The sequence below is a fragment of the Melanerpes formicivorus genome, unplaced genomic scaffold, assembly GCF_026170545.1.
Source record: "Melanerpes formicivorus ecotype bairdi unplaced genomic scaffold, bMelFor1.0.p_v2 SCAF_3, whole genome shotgun sequence".
NCBI classification, from domain to species: Eukaryota; Metazoa; Chordata; class Aves; order Piciformes; family Picidae; genus Melanerpes; species Melanerpes formicivorus.
In genome coordinates, this window is record NW_027142355.1 from 17329009 (window position 1) to 17345924 (window position 16916).

At 42.5% G+C, this 16916-nt stretch overlaps 1 protein-coding gene across 3 annotated transcripts in view; it reads right to left on the reverse strand.

Moving 5' to 3' along the window:
- Positions 1 to 8265, reverse strand: part of PCLO (piccolo presynaptic cytomatrix protein) — a 353643-nt gene extending 345378 nt beyond the window's left edge. For 2 of the 3 annotated variants that reach the window (XM_068167817.1, XM_068167810.1), the window contains exons 1-2: positions 7945 to 8264; positions 1747 to 2980 (exon numbers count right to left, since the gene is read on the reverse strand). In XM_068167817.1, coding sequence (XP_068023918.1) covers positions 1747 to 2980; positions 7945 to 8186 — 1476 coding nt within the window. In that variant the 5' untranslated portion in view covers positions 8187 to 8264. Of the gene's footprint in view, positions 1 to 1746; positions 2981 to 7944 lie in introns of all 3 variants that reach the window. The other variant, XM_068167826.1, reaches the window with a different exon arrangement.
- Between the last annotated feature and the right edge of the window lie 8651 nt (positions 8266 to 16916).

The window sequence follows — 16916 nt, forward strand, 5'->3', positions numbered from 1 at the left end:
AAGTACACTCCTAAGCAATGTAACATGGTACCAATAATTACTGCAGTTACTCTTTCTAGTTAAAACTTACAATTTTAACCAAAAAAAAAACAAAAGTACTTACTGGATGCCAAAATCCTGTTGTTGTTTTTTTACCAAATATCTGCTAATAAACGTATGTACTGGAAAGAAATCTAACTGCTAGTAATGTTCTTAAATCATTGTGATACTGAGCAAACAGCTTGTCCAGAGAGGCTGAGAATCATAGAATGCTTTGGTTTGGAAGGGATTCCCAAAGGTCTAGTCCAATCCCACTGCAGTCAGCAGGGATACTCCACTAGATAAGGTTGCTCAGAGCCTTGTTGAGCCTCAACTTGAATATTTTCATGCACGGGGTCTCAACTACCTCCCTGGGCAAAGTGCTCCAGGGTTCTACCACCGTCATAGTAAAGAACTTATTCCTAACATCCAATCTAAATCTAGTCTTCTCTAATTTCAAACCATTGTCCCTTGTCCTACCATTCCAGGCCTTTGGAAGCAGTCCTTCTGCAGTCTTCTTGTAGGTGCCTTTCAGGGCCTGGAAAGATGTTATTAGGTCTCCCTGGAGCCTTCTCTTATCCAGGCTGAACAGTGTCCATCCTTACAGATACTCAAAACTGATTATGAGCAACATGCTTTAGGTGACCTTGCTTTGAGAAGAGATGGACTAAATGATCTCCAGAGAACTCTTCCAGCCTCAGTGCTTCTTTGATTCAATGTTAGATGTAGGGATATTATTTGTCAGATTCAAAATACAGTAGCACTCTGTACTTCTATCAGCATCTCTGATCAGCCAAACTAACAAGACAAAACACAATAAAAATAAGCTTGCCAAATATCCTTCCTGGCTATTTATCACTAGTTAGTCTTTGGTGCCAGGTCTGTTACACTTGAATTTCTATAAATTGATAAGAGTGTTGGTACTGAAAACAAATCCAACTTACACTGAAAATTTAAAATATCAGGATACACAAGGAGCTGTTCAAGCATCAAGAAGAGATCAGACACACATATGAAACTCATGCAGAGCAAGTAAATGATATCCATAAGCACATAAATCAAGCTACTGAAAACATCAGGTTAAAATAAATTCATTTGAAGTCTTAATACTTTCTATGCCATTTCTATGTTATAGAATTACAGCAAGAATGAGTATCAAGAAATAGAAATAGTCCACAGAGATCGCTTTCTTAGCATCCCTCAAGAATGAAATAACCTGAATAGCATCAAGTCAAAACTCATGACTCAGGCTTTCTTTCAGCTAAGAAATACCACCACACATCTTTCTCCAAAATACACATTGTAGATACAAAGCAGGTTTTGTATTTTTTTTTGTTTAGTTCTTATGGCAGCAGATGTTGTTAATTTATAAACACATTAACAGATCACTGTTGTAGTCGGCTTACAAATGTAGCTAGCAAGTGCTTTTAAGCAAGTAAAACAGCAAAAATGTCACATTAGGGCTCCTCCTCTTTTTATATGAAGAAATAAGAATGCACATCTAAACACTTCATGAACACAGAAGTTTTACTATTTTCTTCCTAATTTCACTCCTGTTTTACTCATGAGGATTTTTCCCAAATACATTGTACATTATTTTTATCACTAAAACTGTCGAGGCCTTAAGTGATCACAATGACACATTGTAACAAATCTGATGTTTCAGCATAAAGAAGGTAAACTTAATTTTGTGTTCTGGCAGCAAACATCAGTTTAAAAACTACTCACCTCCGTTATATGAGGATTAGGATTGAATCCACACAGGCTGCAGACGACAGTGTGACACTGTGTGCATGTGTTGTAATTGGCCTTTTCTGGAGCGTGCAGAAGCAGTTCAGTGGTTGTGCAAAGAGGACAGAAGGTTTTCTTTGGGGTGGACTCAGTGGGTTGGATTGCAGGTTGCTTTTGCTGTGATGGTTTTTCAGGCCCCGTTTGCTGGCCTGGTGGTTTTGTAAGTCCTGGTTGTTGTGCTGGGGGCTTTGTGGCTCCCCCAGTTTGAGAAGATGGTTTTGTAGGCCCTTCCAGTGGTGGTGCTTGTTTTACAAGCCCTGGTTGCTGTGGCTTTCCAGGTCCAGGCTGTGGTGGCTGCTTTGCAGGTCCTGTTTGCTGAGCAGATGGCTTTTCAGGTCCAGGCTGCTGAGCAGGCTGTTTTGGAGGCCCTGCTTGCTGGGAAGATGGCTTTACAGGACCTCCTTGCCGTGCTGACTGCTGAGATGATTGTTTTACAGATCCTGGCTGCTGTGATGGTGCTTTTGTGGGAGGTGGTGCTTGGGATGATGTTCTAGCACTGTCTGGTTGCTGTGCTGATGGTTTTGTTGGGCCTGATGAAGGTTTTGCAGAAGCTTCTTGTTGAATGGGCTTTGTTGGTTCTGATTGAGGTTTTTGTGGTCCTCGTAGCTGGGGTGGTTGTTTCCCTTGTTCTAGCTTAGAGTCTGCTGGGTGGCCAGGGCCTGTTTTCTGAACTTGCTTTGGTTCCCCAGGCTGCTGCTGAGGCACAGGTTTGGAAGACTCAGTTTGCTGGGGGGTAGGTCTCACAGGTCCTTGCTGTTGAACAGCTGGCTTTGGAGACTGTTGTTGAGCTGGATGTTTTGCAAGGCCCTTCTGTTCTTCAGGTTTCCCTTGCTCTTTTGGGGCAACTTTTTGTTTCTTACCAGCTTCTTCATGAGTTGCATCTGAATCTGATATCAAATCAAAAGGGTTGAATTTGTTCACAACTGAAGTGACGGCACTCAATGGATTGGCTTCTGAGAGGAAACTGGGCATCATACTTGGCTTCTGGTCTTCTTTAAAATCAGTCCTAGACTTTGATTCCCTTAGACTAATAGAAGAAGGACTCCGTCCAGGCGCCCGTTGTTCCGTCTTCAGCACATCTACCGTTCTGCTTTTACTTAAACTTGGTGGTCCTGGATCTGGAGGCTTACCCGGTAGCCTGGGATGGTGGCTTGTATCAAGCTCAGCATGTCTGCAAATAGAAAATGCAATAAAATTAAAATAATGCAGAGTACTAGAAAAATCAAGTAAGATGTATCTGTGACAATGGAAGTGCTGTAGTAACACTTTGAAGTTTCTCAGGTGCTTAAGTGTTTGCAAGACCAAGTGTTACAAGGTGTATGCAAAATGCATATGAATAAAAATTACTGTTCTATAAAGACTTATTCAGTCATAGACTGACTTATTATCTAGAAAATAATTTAATACAACCACCAGATAATTTTCTCTTTAGAAATCTGAAGAGCCCAACTATTTTCCCGAAATCCAACTGGCTAATTCTCCATTCTATCCCCTGGGAGACAGAGAAGACTAAAAGAAACAAAGGTGTCAGAATGTTAGCCAATCAAAGCACAGCTGTAGAAGAAAAACACTGAAGACAGCAAACTATTTCTGATCTTATGTTCTGGCTACTTGTACAAAATTTGGGTATATTTACAATTTGCTATGCAGCAGGGACTTAAACTCCTAAATCTCAGGTATGTTAAGGGACATATAATATGTTTCTGTTTAAAGTATTTGGTTTGCCACTCATCCACTCACAATGATGCCAGTCCACAGAATTACTCCTGAAGCTTCGTTTTTTTTCTTTTTAAATACAATTACTAAAAATTACTAAAAATATAGGAATCAAAATCAAGATCATGTCTTCATGATCACATATTCTGCTTGTTGCTATACTCAGCTACAGCTGGAGGAAATAATATTGTATTCAACACTACTGCTAAAGGATGTAGTAAAACATTCTGTTCAGTGCTATCACTGCGCTTTTGTGGGAAGATAAGAGTGTTCTCTTCAGTGCTGCAACAGTGTTGCAAATATAAAATGTTCAGATTTCACTTTGAGACATCCAGCTAACTGTGATCTTGTTTTTCCAGACATGATATTTATTCTTGGGTGCACGTAAGCACAATAAACAATCAGTCATTACATTTAACAGCTTTCCTTAACATAACAAAAAATCAAATATATTTTGCATAATTCTGTTTAAGAATTTTATCAGAAGTTTGCAGAATTATATATAGCAGACACATTGAAAAATTTACTTTATACTGTTAATGTTTCCATGAGTTTACTAGTATTTCTGATTAATATTTAGGGCTTTTATTGCATACCTAGCAATAGCAATATACAAGGACAAAGCTAAGCAGTAGCCATTTCTGTGCTCATAATTCTCACAACATGAGACTTTATCACATTCTTGTAAATTAAATTTTTCCACATGAAATGCTTAAGGAAAAACTATTTTCAGCGTTCCATAACTACGTTTACCCTTTACCATTCTTGTGAAATTATTGTCCATAACACTGGGAAGTTTACAACCTTAATGTTCAACCCACTGAATTGAGTAGATGTATTTTCATTGGTGTCAGTGAACACTGATTAACTCACTATTCATATATATATATATAATGCCCAATGATAACCCAGCACCTTTAAGTATTTGGCATTTTTGCTTGCTAAAAGAATAATTCCACATTCTCATTAGCAACTACACAGGTCTGGCAGCAGTTTTGTTTCTTCTTATTTAGAAAAGCACTCGGGTATATGTGAAGAGGTCATGCTTAATAAGCTAGATAACTTCAACTAGTCAGAGAAACATAGAATGGCTTAGGTTGGAAGGGATCTTAGAGACCATCTACTCTATCTTCCCTGCCATGGGCAGGGACACCTCTCAACTAGACTCAACTGCTCAAGGCTTCATCCAACCTGGCCTTGAGTACCCCGAGGGAGGAGGCATCCACAAACTCCCTAAGCAGCCTATTCCAGAGTCTCACCACCTTCATACTGAAGAATTTTTTAAGATCCAGTCTAAACCTACTTTCCCTCAGTTTCAAACCATTTCCCCTTGCCCTACTGCTAGACACTACTACTAGAAAAGTCCCTCTCAAGCCTTCCTGTAGGATCCCTTCAGATACTGGAAAACAACTGGTGACAGTCTGGTGCACTGGTGCATTTGTGCTTGCAAGTATTCAAAATAGTGGAAGGTGTCATTCAACAATGCTTAAAGTGACAAGGGAAAAAAAGAAAAGGATCAATAGTAGCAGTAAAATTTGGGTCAGGAAACAGGGTCCCATGCCTAAACCTTACAGTGTCAAGATGGAAAGAAACAAAAAACAAAAAAGTTTCTAGAAACAGAACTTAGACATTAACAAGTAACTGTGAACCCCTATTGAAACAGGGTTTTCTTCCAACTTTCATTTTTGTCAAAACAATGTGCTTCATTTATTTCCACCTGATCAGATGTCAGGACTGGAAGTGAGATTAAAACCCATGATTCTAAGAAATAAAGCCAGGTGAATCTGCAAGGTTGTCCTGTCTCCATATATAACAATGTTTCTAAGCAATGGAGATAGAGTATGGATAACTAGTGGAAGAAAAAGCCTTGAGAAATGTTACCTCTGTCAAAAGCCAAGACTTGCTCCATTTAGTTTTAGGCAGCTGGAAGTTAAAGCCACCTTTCTTGAACTGTTTTGAAATCAGCTACAGACTGACACTGAACAATTGTAATTAATCTGGAGAATGAAAAATCCCCCAAAAAAATTCTTATCTTTATTTGACAAGAATTTGCTTATTTTTAGACCTTTTGAATCATGAAAAACCCACCATTCTTTTGAAGTCTCCAATCCAGACTCCACAAGCACAGTCATTTAGTTCTGTCTCAACCATTTTCTTTATGCTGTTATGTTTCTCACTACTTTGGCCTTGATTTAGAGCTCATCATTATTCATTTACCTGAATATTACAGCCAAATCAAAGTTTCTTTGGAGTAAAGAGGAAATTTAACAAAAACCTCATGCCTATTGTGAACAACTTAATGAACTGGGGGAAAAAAAAAACAACCTACAAACAAACCCCCAGCTGCATTAGACAGTTCATATATTGGTCATTTATTGGTCATTTTTAGATAATGTGGAACGATTCCTCAGCAAGTGGACACTGACATAGTTACAGTCATTCAATGAAGCTAGAATAACTGTAACTTGCTTACAAATTGCCTGTGTATGTTCCAGCTAAATTTCCTAACCATGAGTTTTCTGCAGATGGGTTACTGAAGTAAGACAGAATGATTCCATAGGTGCTAAACATCCCAAACAAATGTTCAAATGAGGGAGAAAAAAAGGCAATACACATTAGGTGCTTGTCATCTAAATGCTTAAGCTAAAAATTATAATGGATATTAATTGCATTTAGCTAGTGCATTTTTGAAGACTTAAAAGCTCAAAGACTATAAAAGTCCTAGAAGTTATAGCATGTATTATATGTTGATAAAGTTGCAATCATTCCCTAGTACATACATTACTTACTACTAAAAAGTCTGTAGTTGCAAAAAATTGTTACTTCAGAATATCTTAAAAGGACAGTGAAAGTGTGGTACACTAATAAGATCAAAGTAGGTTTTAATGCCATAAATACATTTGTAGGAAAGCAGACATTTATAAATGCAGAAATATTCACACTACAATGAGTTTAGCCTAGTCTAAAATCTTCCAAAGATATCTTACTTTTTACTGCAACATTAGGATGAAACAAACTTTTAAAGTCTTTGTGACCTGGCTCATTTTCTGTAATGAAAAAGGGAATTTTCAGTTTTTGTTTCACAGACCTAATCAATATGTTTAGGTTTTTTGTCCATTAACATCTATAGATGCTGGTTTGAGTCCTTTAATTGAACAATAAATTATATTTTATTTTCAGTGATAACACCTGTTTAATAATTATATGAGACATCAAAATGGATTCTTTGATTTACAATTAAAAAAAACAAAAAAACAACCAACATCTCAGGAGTAATCTCAACGTCTCCAGTAGTTTGCCCAAGGATGAATTTGGTCCCACCCTCTTTGCTTCTCTTCTTCTACCATTCACTTATATAAACCTGGTATTATATAAACTCAGTATGCATTTATCTAGGGTGAGGTCGATAAATAAGAACGGTGTTGAACGGTCAGCAGAGGAGGCTCCTTTCTGCATCCTCCTTCAAGACAAACAACACGCCCAGCCCCGGAGACGGAGAGCACCAGCGACGCCGGCCCTGCATGACGAGCGTGGGAAGAGGCGAGTTCAGGACCGCGGACAGGGGCACGGCTGAAACGGCTACACCGGCCCAGGGCCGTGGCGCGGGCTTGGGCTTGTTGCACATCGGGCAGTGAATTGACAAAAGGGGCAGGGAAAGAACGAGAAGATTTTTTTCTGGCCTTCACGGATGCAAAACGAGATAAAGCCATTGCTATCCAGGATACTGAATCCAAATAAATTTAATATATTATTTAGCCACTTTCCCCCTTCAACAAAAGAAGGAAAAATCGAGAAGGAAAATAAGGTGAAAAAAAAAAAATAGACTGAAACAGACCTCCTCAATGCATGACTATTTAATGAAGCCAAATGAGAGTTTTAGAGGTTAACAACTGGCAGAGCAGTGGCTAGCAAATACATTATACCCAGAAGATCTGAAAGCTTCAACAAGAATCTCTTTCTCCAGAAAGAGAAGCTCACAGAATCCATCATCCCTGGAAGAGCTCCTCTGAACGCTACCTGAGCTGTGGGGCACTCCAGCCCCATAAAGCACACACACACACATAGACACAGAGAAACCCGAGACGTTGTATTCAAATCTCTCCTCTCCCCAGACACAGAAATTACCCGTACTCCGGATCAGTGCGAAGGGAGGGGAAGGGAGAGGGCGCAGCTCACTGGCACCTAGGACCGCCGTTATTAGAAACCACTGGAGTGGGGAAAGCCAGAGAGTGAAGGCTCCGTCCTAGTGTCCGCCACTCGTGCAGCCGTCCCCTTCCCTTCCCTCAGCCAGCAAAATGCAACGCCTGCTCCCGCTGCAGCGGGCCTGGATCCTTACTGCGACTCGCCCCCCGCCCCACCGCGAAGACAGGGAGTCGGGGGGAAGGGAGGAGCGGAAAAAAGGAGATATTCCGTGCATGCCTTTGCATGGGAGGCGGCTCCGCGCCAGCGAGGTTCCCTCTGGGCAGCCCCTGCGCCCTTGACATGACAGCGGCGATCTGTCTCCTCTCCTCCTCGCTCAGCTGGCTCAGGTCCGCCTCCACCCCAGCCGGGACAAGGCGCTGCAAGGTGGCCGCGGGGCCGCCGCCATCCCCGGCTGCCGCCGCCCCTTCGGGGAGAGAGCCCAGCCCTTCGCCTCCTTCCAGGCTCGCTTCGTTGCCCATGGCCGCCGCCGCGGCGCCCCGCTCGCCGCTTCAACCGTCGGGCGTACAGCAGGCGGGGAGCGGCTCGCCGGCGTGTAGCCCCGCTCCCCAGCGGGCGGAGCGGCGGGCGCTCAGGGCTCCGCGGCCGGCACCACGGCCCCGCACGACAGCAGCGCCAGGGCCGTGCTCGCCGGCTGCCGCCGCGGCTGCCGAGGAAGTGCGGCGCCGCCAACTGCCCGCCGCGCCGCGCTCCGCCACCCAGCGCAGCGCATGCTCCAGGCAGGCGACTGCCCCCTGCACACCCGCGACCCGCCCCACTATCAGGCCCTTAAAGACACCGCTCACATCCCCACCCCTCGCCTCCTTCCTGGTCTTTTGCTGCTTGCGCTGTATCGCGCACCTGCTGCCCGGCAGTCGTAGCGGAATGGACGGGTCGTGGCTGCGGCTGGCTCTCATCCAGCCTGCCCCTGGAATGTTGCCTCCTGCTCTCCTTTCTCACACATGGATAGGTTCGCAAGCGCGCAAAGCTTGACGGAGCCTGGCTTTCTCAAAGCACGAATTCAGGGAGGATGGAAGGCACAGCTGGAGAGCATCCATGCAAGCATCGCCTTCGGAACAGAGCCATCGAGGTCAGGTTGCTCAGGGCCGTGTGCAGCTGAGTGTTGAATATCTGTAGATGGTGGATTTCACAGCTTCTGGGAGCTTCTATACCCATATTTGACCACCTTTCTGGTGACGGCTCCAGTATGTCGGTGTTGTCCCAAGACTGGTACACCCCAGACTGGACACAGTACTTCCAACGTGGTCTCACAACTGCTGAATACATTGAGAAGAACCACATTTAACTTGCTGGCAGCACACGGAGGAGCGCAGCCCTCTCTGCCGTTTGTGTTTTTCACCAAAAAGGCATACTGCTGAAACATCCACCTTGACATCCAGCAGGACTTTTTCTGCAAAAGCTGCTTTTGGAACAGCCTATCCTTGTGCACGGAGTTATTCCTTCCCAGATATGGGATTACACTTAGTTTTGCTCAACTTCATGAGGTGCTCACCAGTCCATTCTCCTGCTTGTAAGGAGACCTGCAAGGAGTAACCCTTCCTTTCATTATATCTGCTGTTCTCCAAGCTGGAATCATTCACAGACTTGCAGAGGTTATGTTCCATGCCTTTGCCCAAATCATTAACAGAAACATTGAATATTCTTTGTCAGAAAGCTGCAAGTAGTAACATGCCCCCAGCTGGACTTGAAACAACTAACCACAACCTCTTTGAGCCTGAGGAGCCTGAGAGTTCAGTCTATTTTTCACCCACTGCACAGGTCTCTCAAATTTGGCTAATAAGGATATTACAATTGATTTTGTTGAAAGCCTGATGGAGTGTGATTTGCCTGGAGAGGACACAGCCTGTTTCCAATACCATTCCTGTCCTTCATGTTCTTGGATATGTCTTCCAGGAGGATTTTCTCTCATAACCTTTCCAGGAAGGGTGCTAGCCACCTGAGCCTGACTGCCTTGTAGTTCTCTTGTGGATCCCCTCTCTTGCAGAGAAGTGCAGCACTTTCCTTTTTGTGATTAGAGAACTTCCCCAATGACCTTTTGAAGATGATAGAGTAACTTTGCAATTGCATAAGCCAGCTCTCCCAGCACTCTTTGATCCATCCTATCTAGCCCATGACCTTATGCATAGCCATCTGGTTTAAGTGCTGTCTACTACAGGTCATGCTTGACTCCAACATGCTCTGAGGCTTGGCTCAGGGACCTGAAAGACTAGAGGACAGATCTTGCCCATAAAAGTCATGGCAAAAATCCACTAAGCACCTCAGCCTTTCTGTGTGCTTTGTCACTATTTATCCTGCCTCACTGATGGGAGGCCCTTTATTTATTTTTTTTTTCCCCAAATCCTTCCTAAATATCTTACTAATTTGTGGATGTTTTTTGCATATTTCAGCATGTCTTTTAAATGGGCAAATCTTCACAAATACCAGTTGGTTTAACTGCAGGGATGTGACAGCGTTTGGTGTTCTTTTTTTGTCCCAAAATTACATACCTGAAATGTTTATAATACCCTTGTGTTGTAATCAGAGACCATTTTTTCCAAGACTGGTTCACGATAAGCAATTAAACTAGTAGCTGTTGAGGGCTTCCTACTTTTATTTCAAGTGACTTTAAGTTACACATTAAAAGATCAGCTGAGCAGAGAGCATGAGAAAACACAAAGAAAATCCTTTAAAAGGAATAGCATGACATGAGTTTAAGTGGATGCCTGTTCACATGGTGTTCTAGGTAAAGAAATCAGAGAGGCCTATGCAAGAGGTGACACACAATACAGTCACACCTGAACATGGCTTGTGAAGGAAAGATACCTCCATTAAGGGTTTTAGAGGGAGGCAAAAGCACATCCCTATTAATTTAGCACAAAAATATTATGTGCTTTGATGTGAACAGATGTGCAAAGTGCTGCTGCATGGAAGAAAACAAGTGCACAGGAAAGACGGGGGAAAATGAATTTAATCAGTGGAAGTGTTTGGTTTTCTGATATGCATTAATGTAAGCATTTGGGTGCACTTAAAGATGCACACATATTTAGACCTGTGGAAGATGATATTCCTGTCATTTATCTGGGTAGTCTGAAAGTTTATTCAGTTCCCAAATGCATTTTTTTCTAACCAAATAAACCCTCTGCTGCTTTATTTAGCCCTTTTTGACTCAGACCTAGAAGTCATGTTTAAAAACCAGGTGGTATATGTCAGGTATAGATTCAGACAAAAGAGCTGAGATCAAAACACGTTCGATTCACTCAATAAAACACTTTAAACTGGGGAAAGAGCAATTCTGCTGAAACCTACTGTTCCTGTTTCACTGTTAACATGTACTGAGATAGAAGATAGGAGGAAAGAGATATAATCCCTAAGGAAGGAAGCTGAGCCCAAATGAAGACACAGGATGAGAAATTACCTTCAGTGGGATATTTACTGTTGGCTTCACTGAACCAAAGATGTCACCTTAAAATGGTTATAATTTCAATTATCTTAGGGAATTTTGTCATAAAAGGTAAATGTCACAGGGCTATGACAAGAGCCAGTTCTTTTGAAACAGCATGAAATCAATAGTTATCTCTCCCAGAAGTCACTCAACAGGCCTGTTTTCCCTGCATCCCATAATTTCTAAATCTTTTTCCCTGTGCACTTCATAATCTTAAGTGACAGCAATTCTCTTGATATCTTGTTACTGATGAATCTTACAAACTAATGGGACAAAACATATTATTGCAAGGAAAGAGGAATATAGTTTCATAGTTTCATAGTTTCATTCAGGGTTGGAAGGGACCACAAGGATCATCTAGTTCCAACCCCCCTGCCATGGGCAGGGACACCCCACACTAGATCAGGCTGGACAGAGCCTCATCCAGCCTGCTCTTAAACACCCCCAGGGACGGGGCCTCGACCACCTCCCTGGACAACACATTCCAGGGTTTCACCACTCTCATGGTGAAGAACCTCCTCCTCACATCCAGCCTGAATCTCCCCACCTCCAGCTTCATTCCATTCCCCCTAGTCCTATCACTACCTGATATCCTGAGAAGTCCCTCCCCAGCCTTCCTGTAGGCTCCCTTCAGATACTGGAAGGCGACAATTAGGTCTCCTCGGAGCCTTCTCTTCTGCAGACTGTACAGCCCCAACTCCCTCAGTCTGTCCTCATAGGAGAGGTGCTCCAGCCCTCTGATCATCCTCGTGGCCCTTCTCTGGACACGTTCCAGCACCTCCACATCCCTCTTGTAATAGGGGCTCCAGAACTGGACACAGTACTCCAGGTGGGGTCTCACCAGGGCTGAGTAGAGGGGGAGGATCACCTCCCTCGACCTGCTAGCCACACTTCTCCTGATGCAGCCCAGGATCTGATTGGCTTTGCGGGCTGCAAGTGCACACTGAGAGCTCATGTTGAGCTTTTTGTCCACCAGCACCCCCAAGTCTCTCTCCTCAGGGCTACCCTCCAGCCAGTCACTGCCCAGCCTGTATTTGTGCCTGGGATTGCCTCGACCCAGATGCAGGACCCTGCACTTGCTCTTATTGAACTTCATGAGGTTGGCCTGTGCCCACCTCTCCAGCCTGTCAAGGTCCCTCTGGATGGCCTCCCTTCCCTCCAGCGTGTCTGCTGCACCACACAGCTTGGTGTCATCAGCAAACTTGCTGAGGGTGCACTCAATGCCACTGTCCATGTCCCCCACAAAGATGTTGAATAAGACAGGTCCCAGGACCGATCCCTGAGGGACTCCACTTGTCACTGGCCTCCACTGGGACATGGAGCCATTGACAGCCACTCTTTGGGTGCGGCCATCAAGCCAGTTCCTTATCCATCTAGTGGTCCACCCATCAAACCCATGTGTCACCAGTTTGGAGACCAGGATGTGGTGTGGGACAGTGTCGAAGGCTTTGCTCAGGTCCAGGTAAACGACATCAGTTGCTCGCCCCTCGTCTATTAATTTTGTCACCTGCTCATAGAAGGCCACCAGGTTGGTCAGGCAGGATTTGCCCTTGGCAAAGCCATGCTGACTGTTCCCAATCACCTCTTCACTATTCTTTTGAGTGAGTAGTGACTTCAGGAGGATCTGTTCCATGATCTTTCCAGGCACAGAGGTGAGACTGACTGGCCTGTAGTTCCCTGGTTCCTCCTTCTTACCCTTTTTGAAGATGGGGGCAATGTTTCCCCTTTTCCAGTCTGTGGGGACTTCACCAGACTGCCAGGACTTTTGAAATATCAAACGAAATATCAAACGAAATATCAAACGAAATATCAAACGAATGAGCCTTTTTCTCAAAAGTCATAATGTCTAACTTGTAAGAAACAGCTTGATGATGTCAGGCATAATACCCTCATTAACAAACAAACAAAAAGAAAACAAAACATGCACACACAAAAAGTAACAATTCTTAAGTCACCAGCCCTGGAAAATATGATTAAAACCCTTCAGAGGTAAAACAGTCTTTTTAAAAGTACATGTAAATAAGAACTCTGTTTGTAAATTTAGAGGTCAAGATGTAGAAGCAAGATGCTTTTCCATAGATACTAGGGACAATAGAAAGGATACTCTTGAACAGAGGTGATTCCAGCTACCCTTTGAGAGCTTGCTCACAGTTTTTGTAGCATTGTCATTGTATCTGTTTCAATCCATGACAGGTCAGCACAATCCACTTATTATATTTCACAATATTAAGTCCATCCATTACATTATCCCTTCAAAACAAAGGCACAGTGTATCTGAGCTTTAACTTCACTCAGTCTACGGCCTAAGCTGTATCAGTAACACAGTACTTTCGTCTGACCAGTTTGGTATGCAAACTAGATACATCAAATCTCCAAAGGAGCCAGTCCAAGTTTCAGCTGAGTAAGCAGAACCAGCACAAGGACATTAGATCATCTTTTGCCAATGCTGAACCTGATCTGGGGCAAGCGAATCTCAGTCAGGTGTATAACTTTAGCACTAAAATGAGTGCTTGAAATTAATTTCCTGATTAACAACACTGAAGACATCCAATCTTCTCATCAGTAGGCTTCTTAGTGCAGATGTATTCTTTACATTTAAGAGGAGAGAAAAAGCCATTTAATGCACAGAATTTGGAGAATTGATGCTAAGAACATCAGAAGAAAGGAATAAGAGGTCAGTAACACCTTGGCATGAGCTGGCAAAATAGGAGGGGAAGGAAAACTAAAGTTTAACAATGTGCCTGGCATTATGCCCAGATAAAAGTGATGGAAGAAGAAGATGCATTAATCTTTAACTATTAACAGAGGCCATATTTATTAGTACCACAAACTAAGGTAAAATTAAAGGGGAGCTAAAATTTGCATAAACATATTTACAACACTTTACACATTAATGATTTCCTGATTTATTTTATACTAATACCTAGCTAAATGTTACAATGCCCATATCACATTTACCTACCCCATTTCAGAGGTACAGAAGCTGTGGAGGGTTCCTTGAGTTTAAAAGATGCATTGTCCAGCTGCTATACAGAATGAGCAATACTTCCTAATCATAGCTCTTTCTGGAGAGTAATAACAATGCATTTGATAAATATATTGAAATATATAAAAGTAAAGGGAAATAAGAAATACCATAGGGTGATCAGCTGATCAGTGAACTATGCTTGCTGTCCTCTCCTGTTCACCACTGTGTCCAGCTGTGGAGCCCTCAACACAGGAAGGACATGGACCTCATGGAGCAGGTCCAGAGGAGGGCCACAAAAATGATCAGGGGGTGGGAACACCTCTGCTAAGAGGACTGCTGAGGGAGCTGGGGTTGTTCAGCCTGGAGAAGGGTCCAGGGAGACCTAACAGCTGTCTTCCAGTACCTGAAGGGCACCTACAAGATGGCTGCAGAAGGACTGTTTCCAAAGGCCTGGAATGGTAGGACAGGGGCAATGGTTTGAAATCACAGAAGAGTAGATTTAGATTGGATGTTAGGAACAAGTTCTTTACCATGAGGGTGGTAGAACACTAGAAGCCAGGTAGCCCAGGGAGGTGGTTAAAGCCTCATGCTGGGAGATATTCCAGGTCATGCACAACAAGCCTCTGAGCAGCCTGAGCTAATGCAGGATGTCACTGCTCGCTGCAGGAAGGTTGGACTAGGTGACCTTTGGAGGTCTGTTCCAACCCAAACCTCTATGATCTCAGAATGCAAGTGAGCATGCTGCACCAGGCATTTAATGGGAGTACACAACAAAGTTATGTTGAATCAATACACTGAATGGAATTTGTTCAATACAAAAAAAGCCTGATTAATTTTTTAAAGAAGGAAATACAAGAATATGAATCTATTTGCTGGAAATATCTTGTGCAACAGCTAGTCACCAAAGCAATCAGTAAAGGATGATTACAAGGTACCTTGCAAAGCATTCTGTATTGCTCTTCTATTCAAATAAATATCACTCTTCTTTCTCTAAACAGAATTTTCTATTCCAGGTTGAGAAACCATCAGAATAATGAGTTACCCTGTTCCAAAGATCCTGAAAAAAACACCTACCTAAGGCAAAAAAAAACCAAAAAAAACAAAACCACACGCAAAACCAAACAATCAACAAACCAACCAAAAAACCCCAACTAACTAACCAACCAACCAAAAAAAAAAAAAAACAAAAGACTGAATATAACATAAAAACTCACAGGTAGGAAAAACCACCCTGGACACAGTTGTTTGCAGTGTTCCAGAGTTCTTGAATATCTGGGGGGTTGGGATGCGATACCATTAATGTTACAGCATCCTATTTATTATTGAACAAATCACTTTTGAATAGCCACTGCAGATATTTTAGCCTCATTATCATCAGTCCAATAGAAGCAGGATTAGTGCATGCACTTTACTCCAGCAAATACCTAATGCATAGACACCTGTCTCCTAGCAATCTCAAAACCAGATTTGCTTGCTTAAACAAAACAAGAAGGTCTGCCAACTGCCTACAGCACAGCAATGCTGATATGCTTACAGTATGGACTCCCACGGTACAGATTAGTCACAATGTTAATTTCATTTATTTTCAGTCAGTGCTTCTAATACACAAATAGTGATTTGCATCTTAAACTGAGGAGTGGAATTAAAAAGCCTTTAATCTCAAATCCTTTGTCCTAAAGCACTTGCAACAACAAGCAATGTATAGATTTGTGCAGTCACCATCCAGTTGCTTTCTCTAATTTGAGTTTGTGCACCTACAGCACTTGACTAAAATGGCAGTCGACATCCTCACGCAGAGCTCAATTTGCATTTGCTTGTATGGTGAAACAGTTGCAGCTGGGATTATTACAATTCAAGAGCTAAAGCAGTCAGGAAGAACCTAGGGAAAGATCTGAACCATCACTAGCATCAAATTATTACAGATCACATTAGAATAAACTAACTGTTCTGTTTATTCAATTGGGTTTGCAATCAGAAGTGCAACAGTGAGATTCCAGGGTAGGCTGAAGGTGGGCATTAGGAACAATTTTCTTCGTGGAAAGGGCTGTCAAGCCTTGGAACAGACTTGGAACAGGGCAATGAAGTCACTATCTCTAGACGTATTTCAAAGTATAGATTTGAGGCTGTGGAACATGGTTTAGTGGTGAACTTGGCAGTGTTGGGTTAACAGTTGGATCTGATGATCTTGTAGGTCTTTTCCAGTCTAAATTATTCTATTATTCTCTTCTCAGGATCTTTCTCTTAGGATTGCTGTTGGTAAAACAAGAGTGTTGAAAATTTTAATTTGCCTAATAATTATCTGTTTCATTCCCAGAGCAGTAGGTACTTAAGCTAGAAACTTCATAGCCTAAACAGAGGAAAGTGTTGCTTATTATTATAATACTTTGTTTATTATTATTGTATTATAATCTTGTCCCATTATATACTCAGGTCTTGCTTGTACCACAGATAGTGTCAAGAGTAGAGGCTTGCACTTTGAACACAAGTTCTGTGTTTCTTTTCTAAATTAGTTAGTCCATGGTGGGTTAGGAGAGCAGATTTAAGACTATCAAAAATATTCTCTTATATTTCATGGATCTTAATTGAAAAAGGCTTCTCAATATGCATACTGCCTTTCTGTATCATATGTAAATAAATGCTGGCTTGGGCCACCATTTCCAAGGATAAGAGATTAACAAAAAGCACCTGAGGCCTTTTTTAGGAGATCACTTGTAGAAAGATCACCAGGGATACAGAGTACACAGTTCCAGTAGGTACTGCCTGTTGCTTTCCACATATTGAGTGGTGCGTTGTAGACTGTGG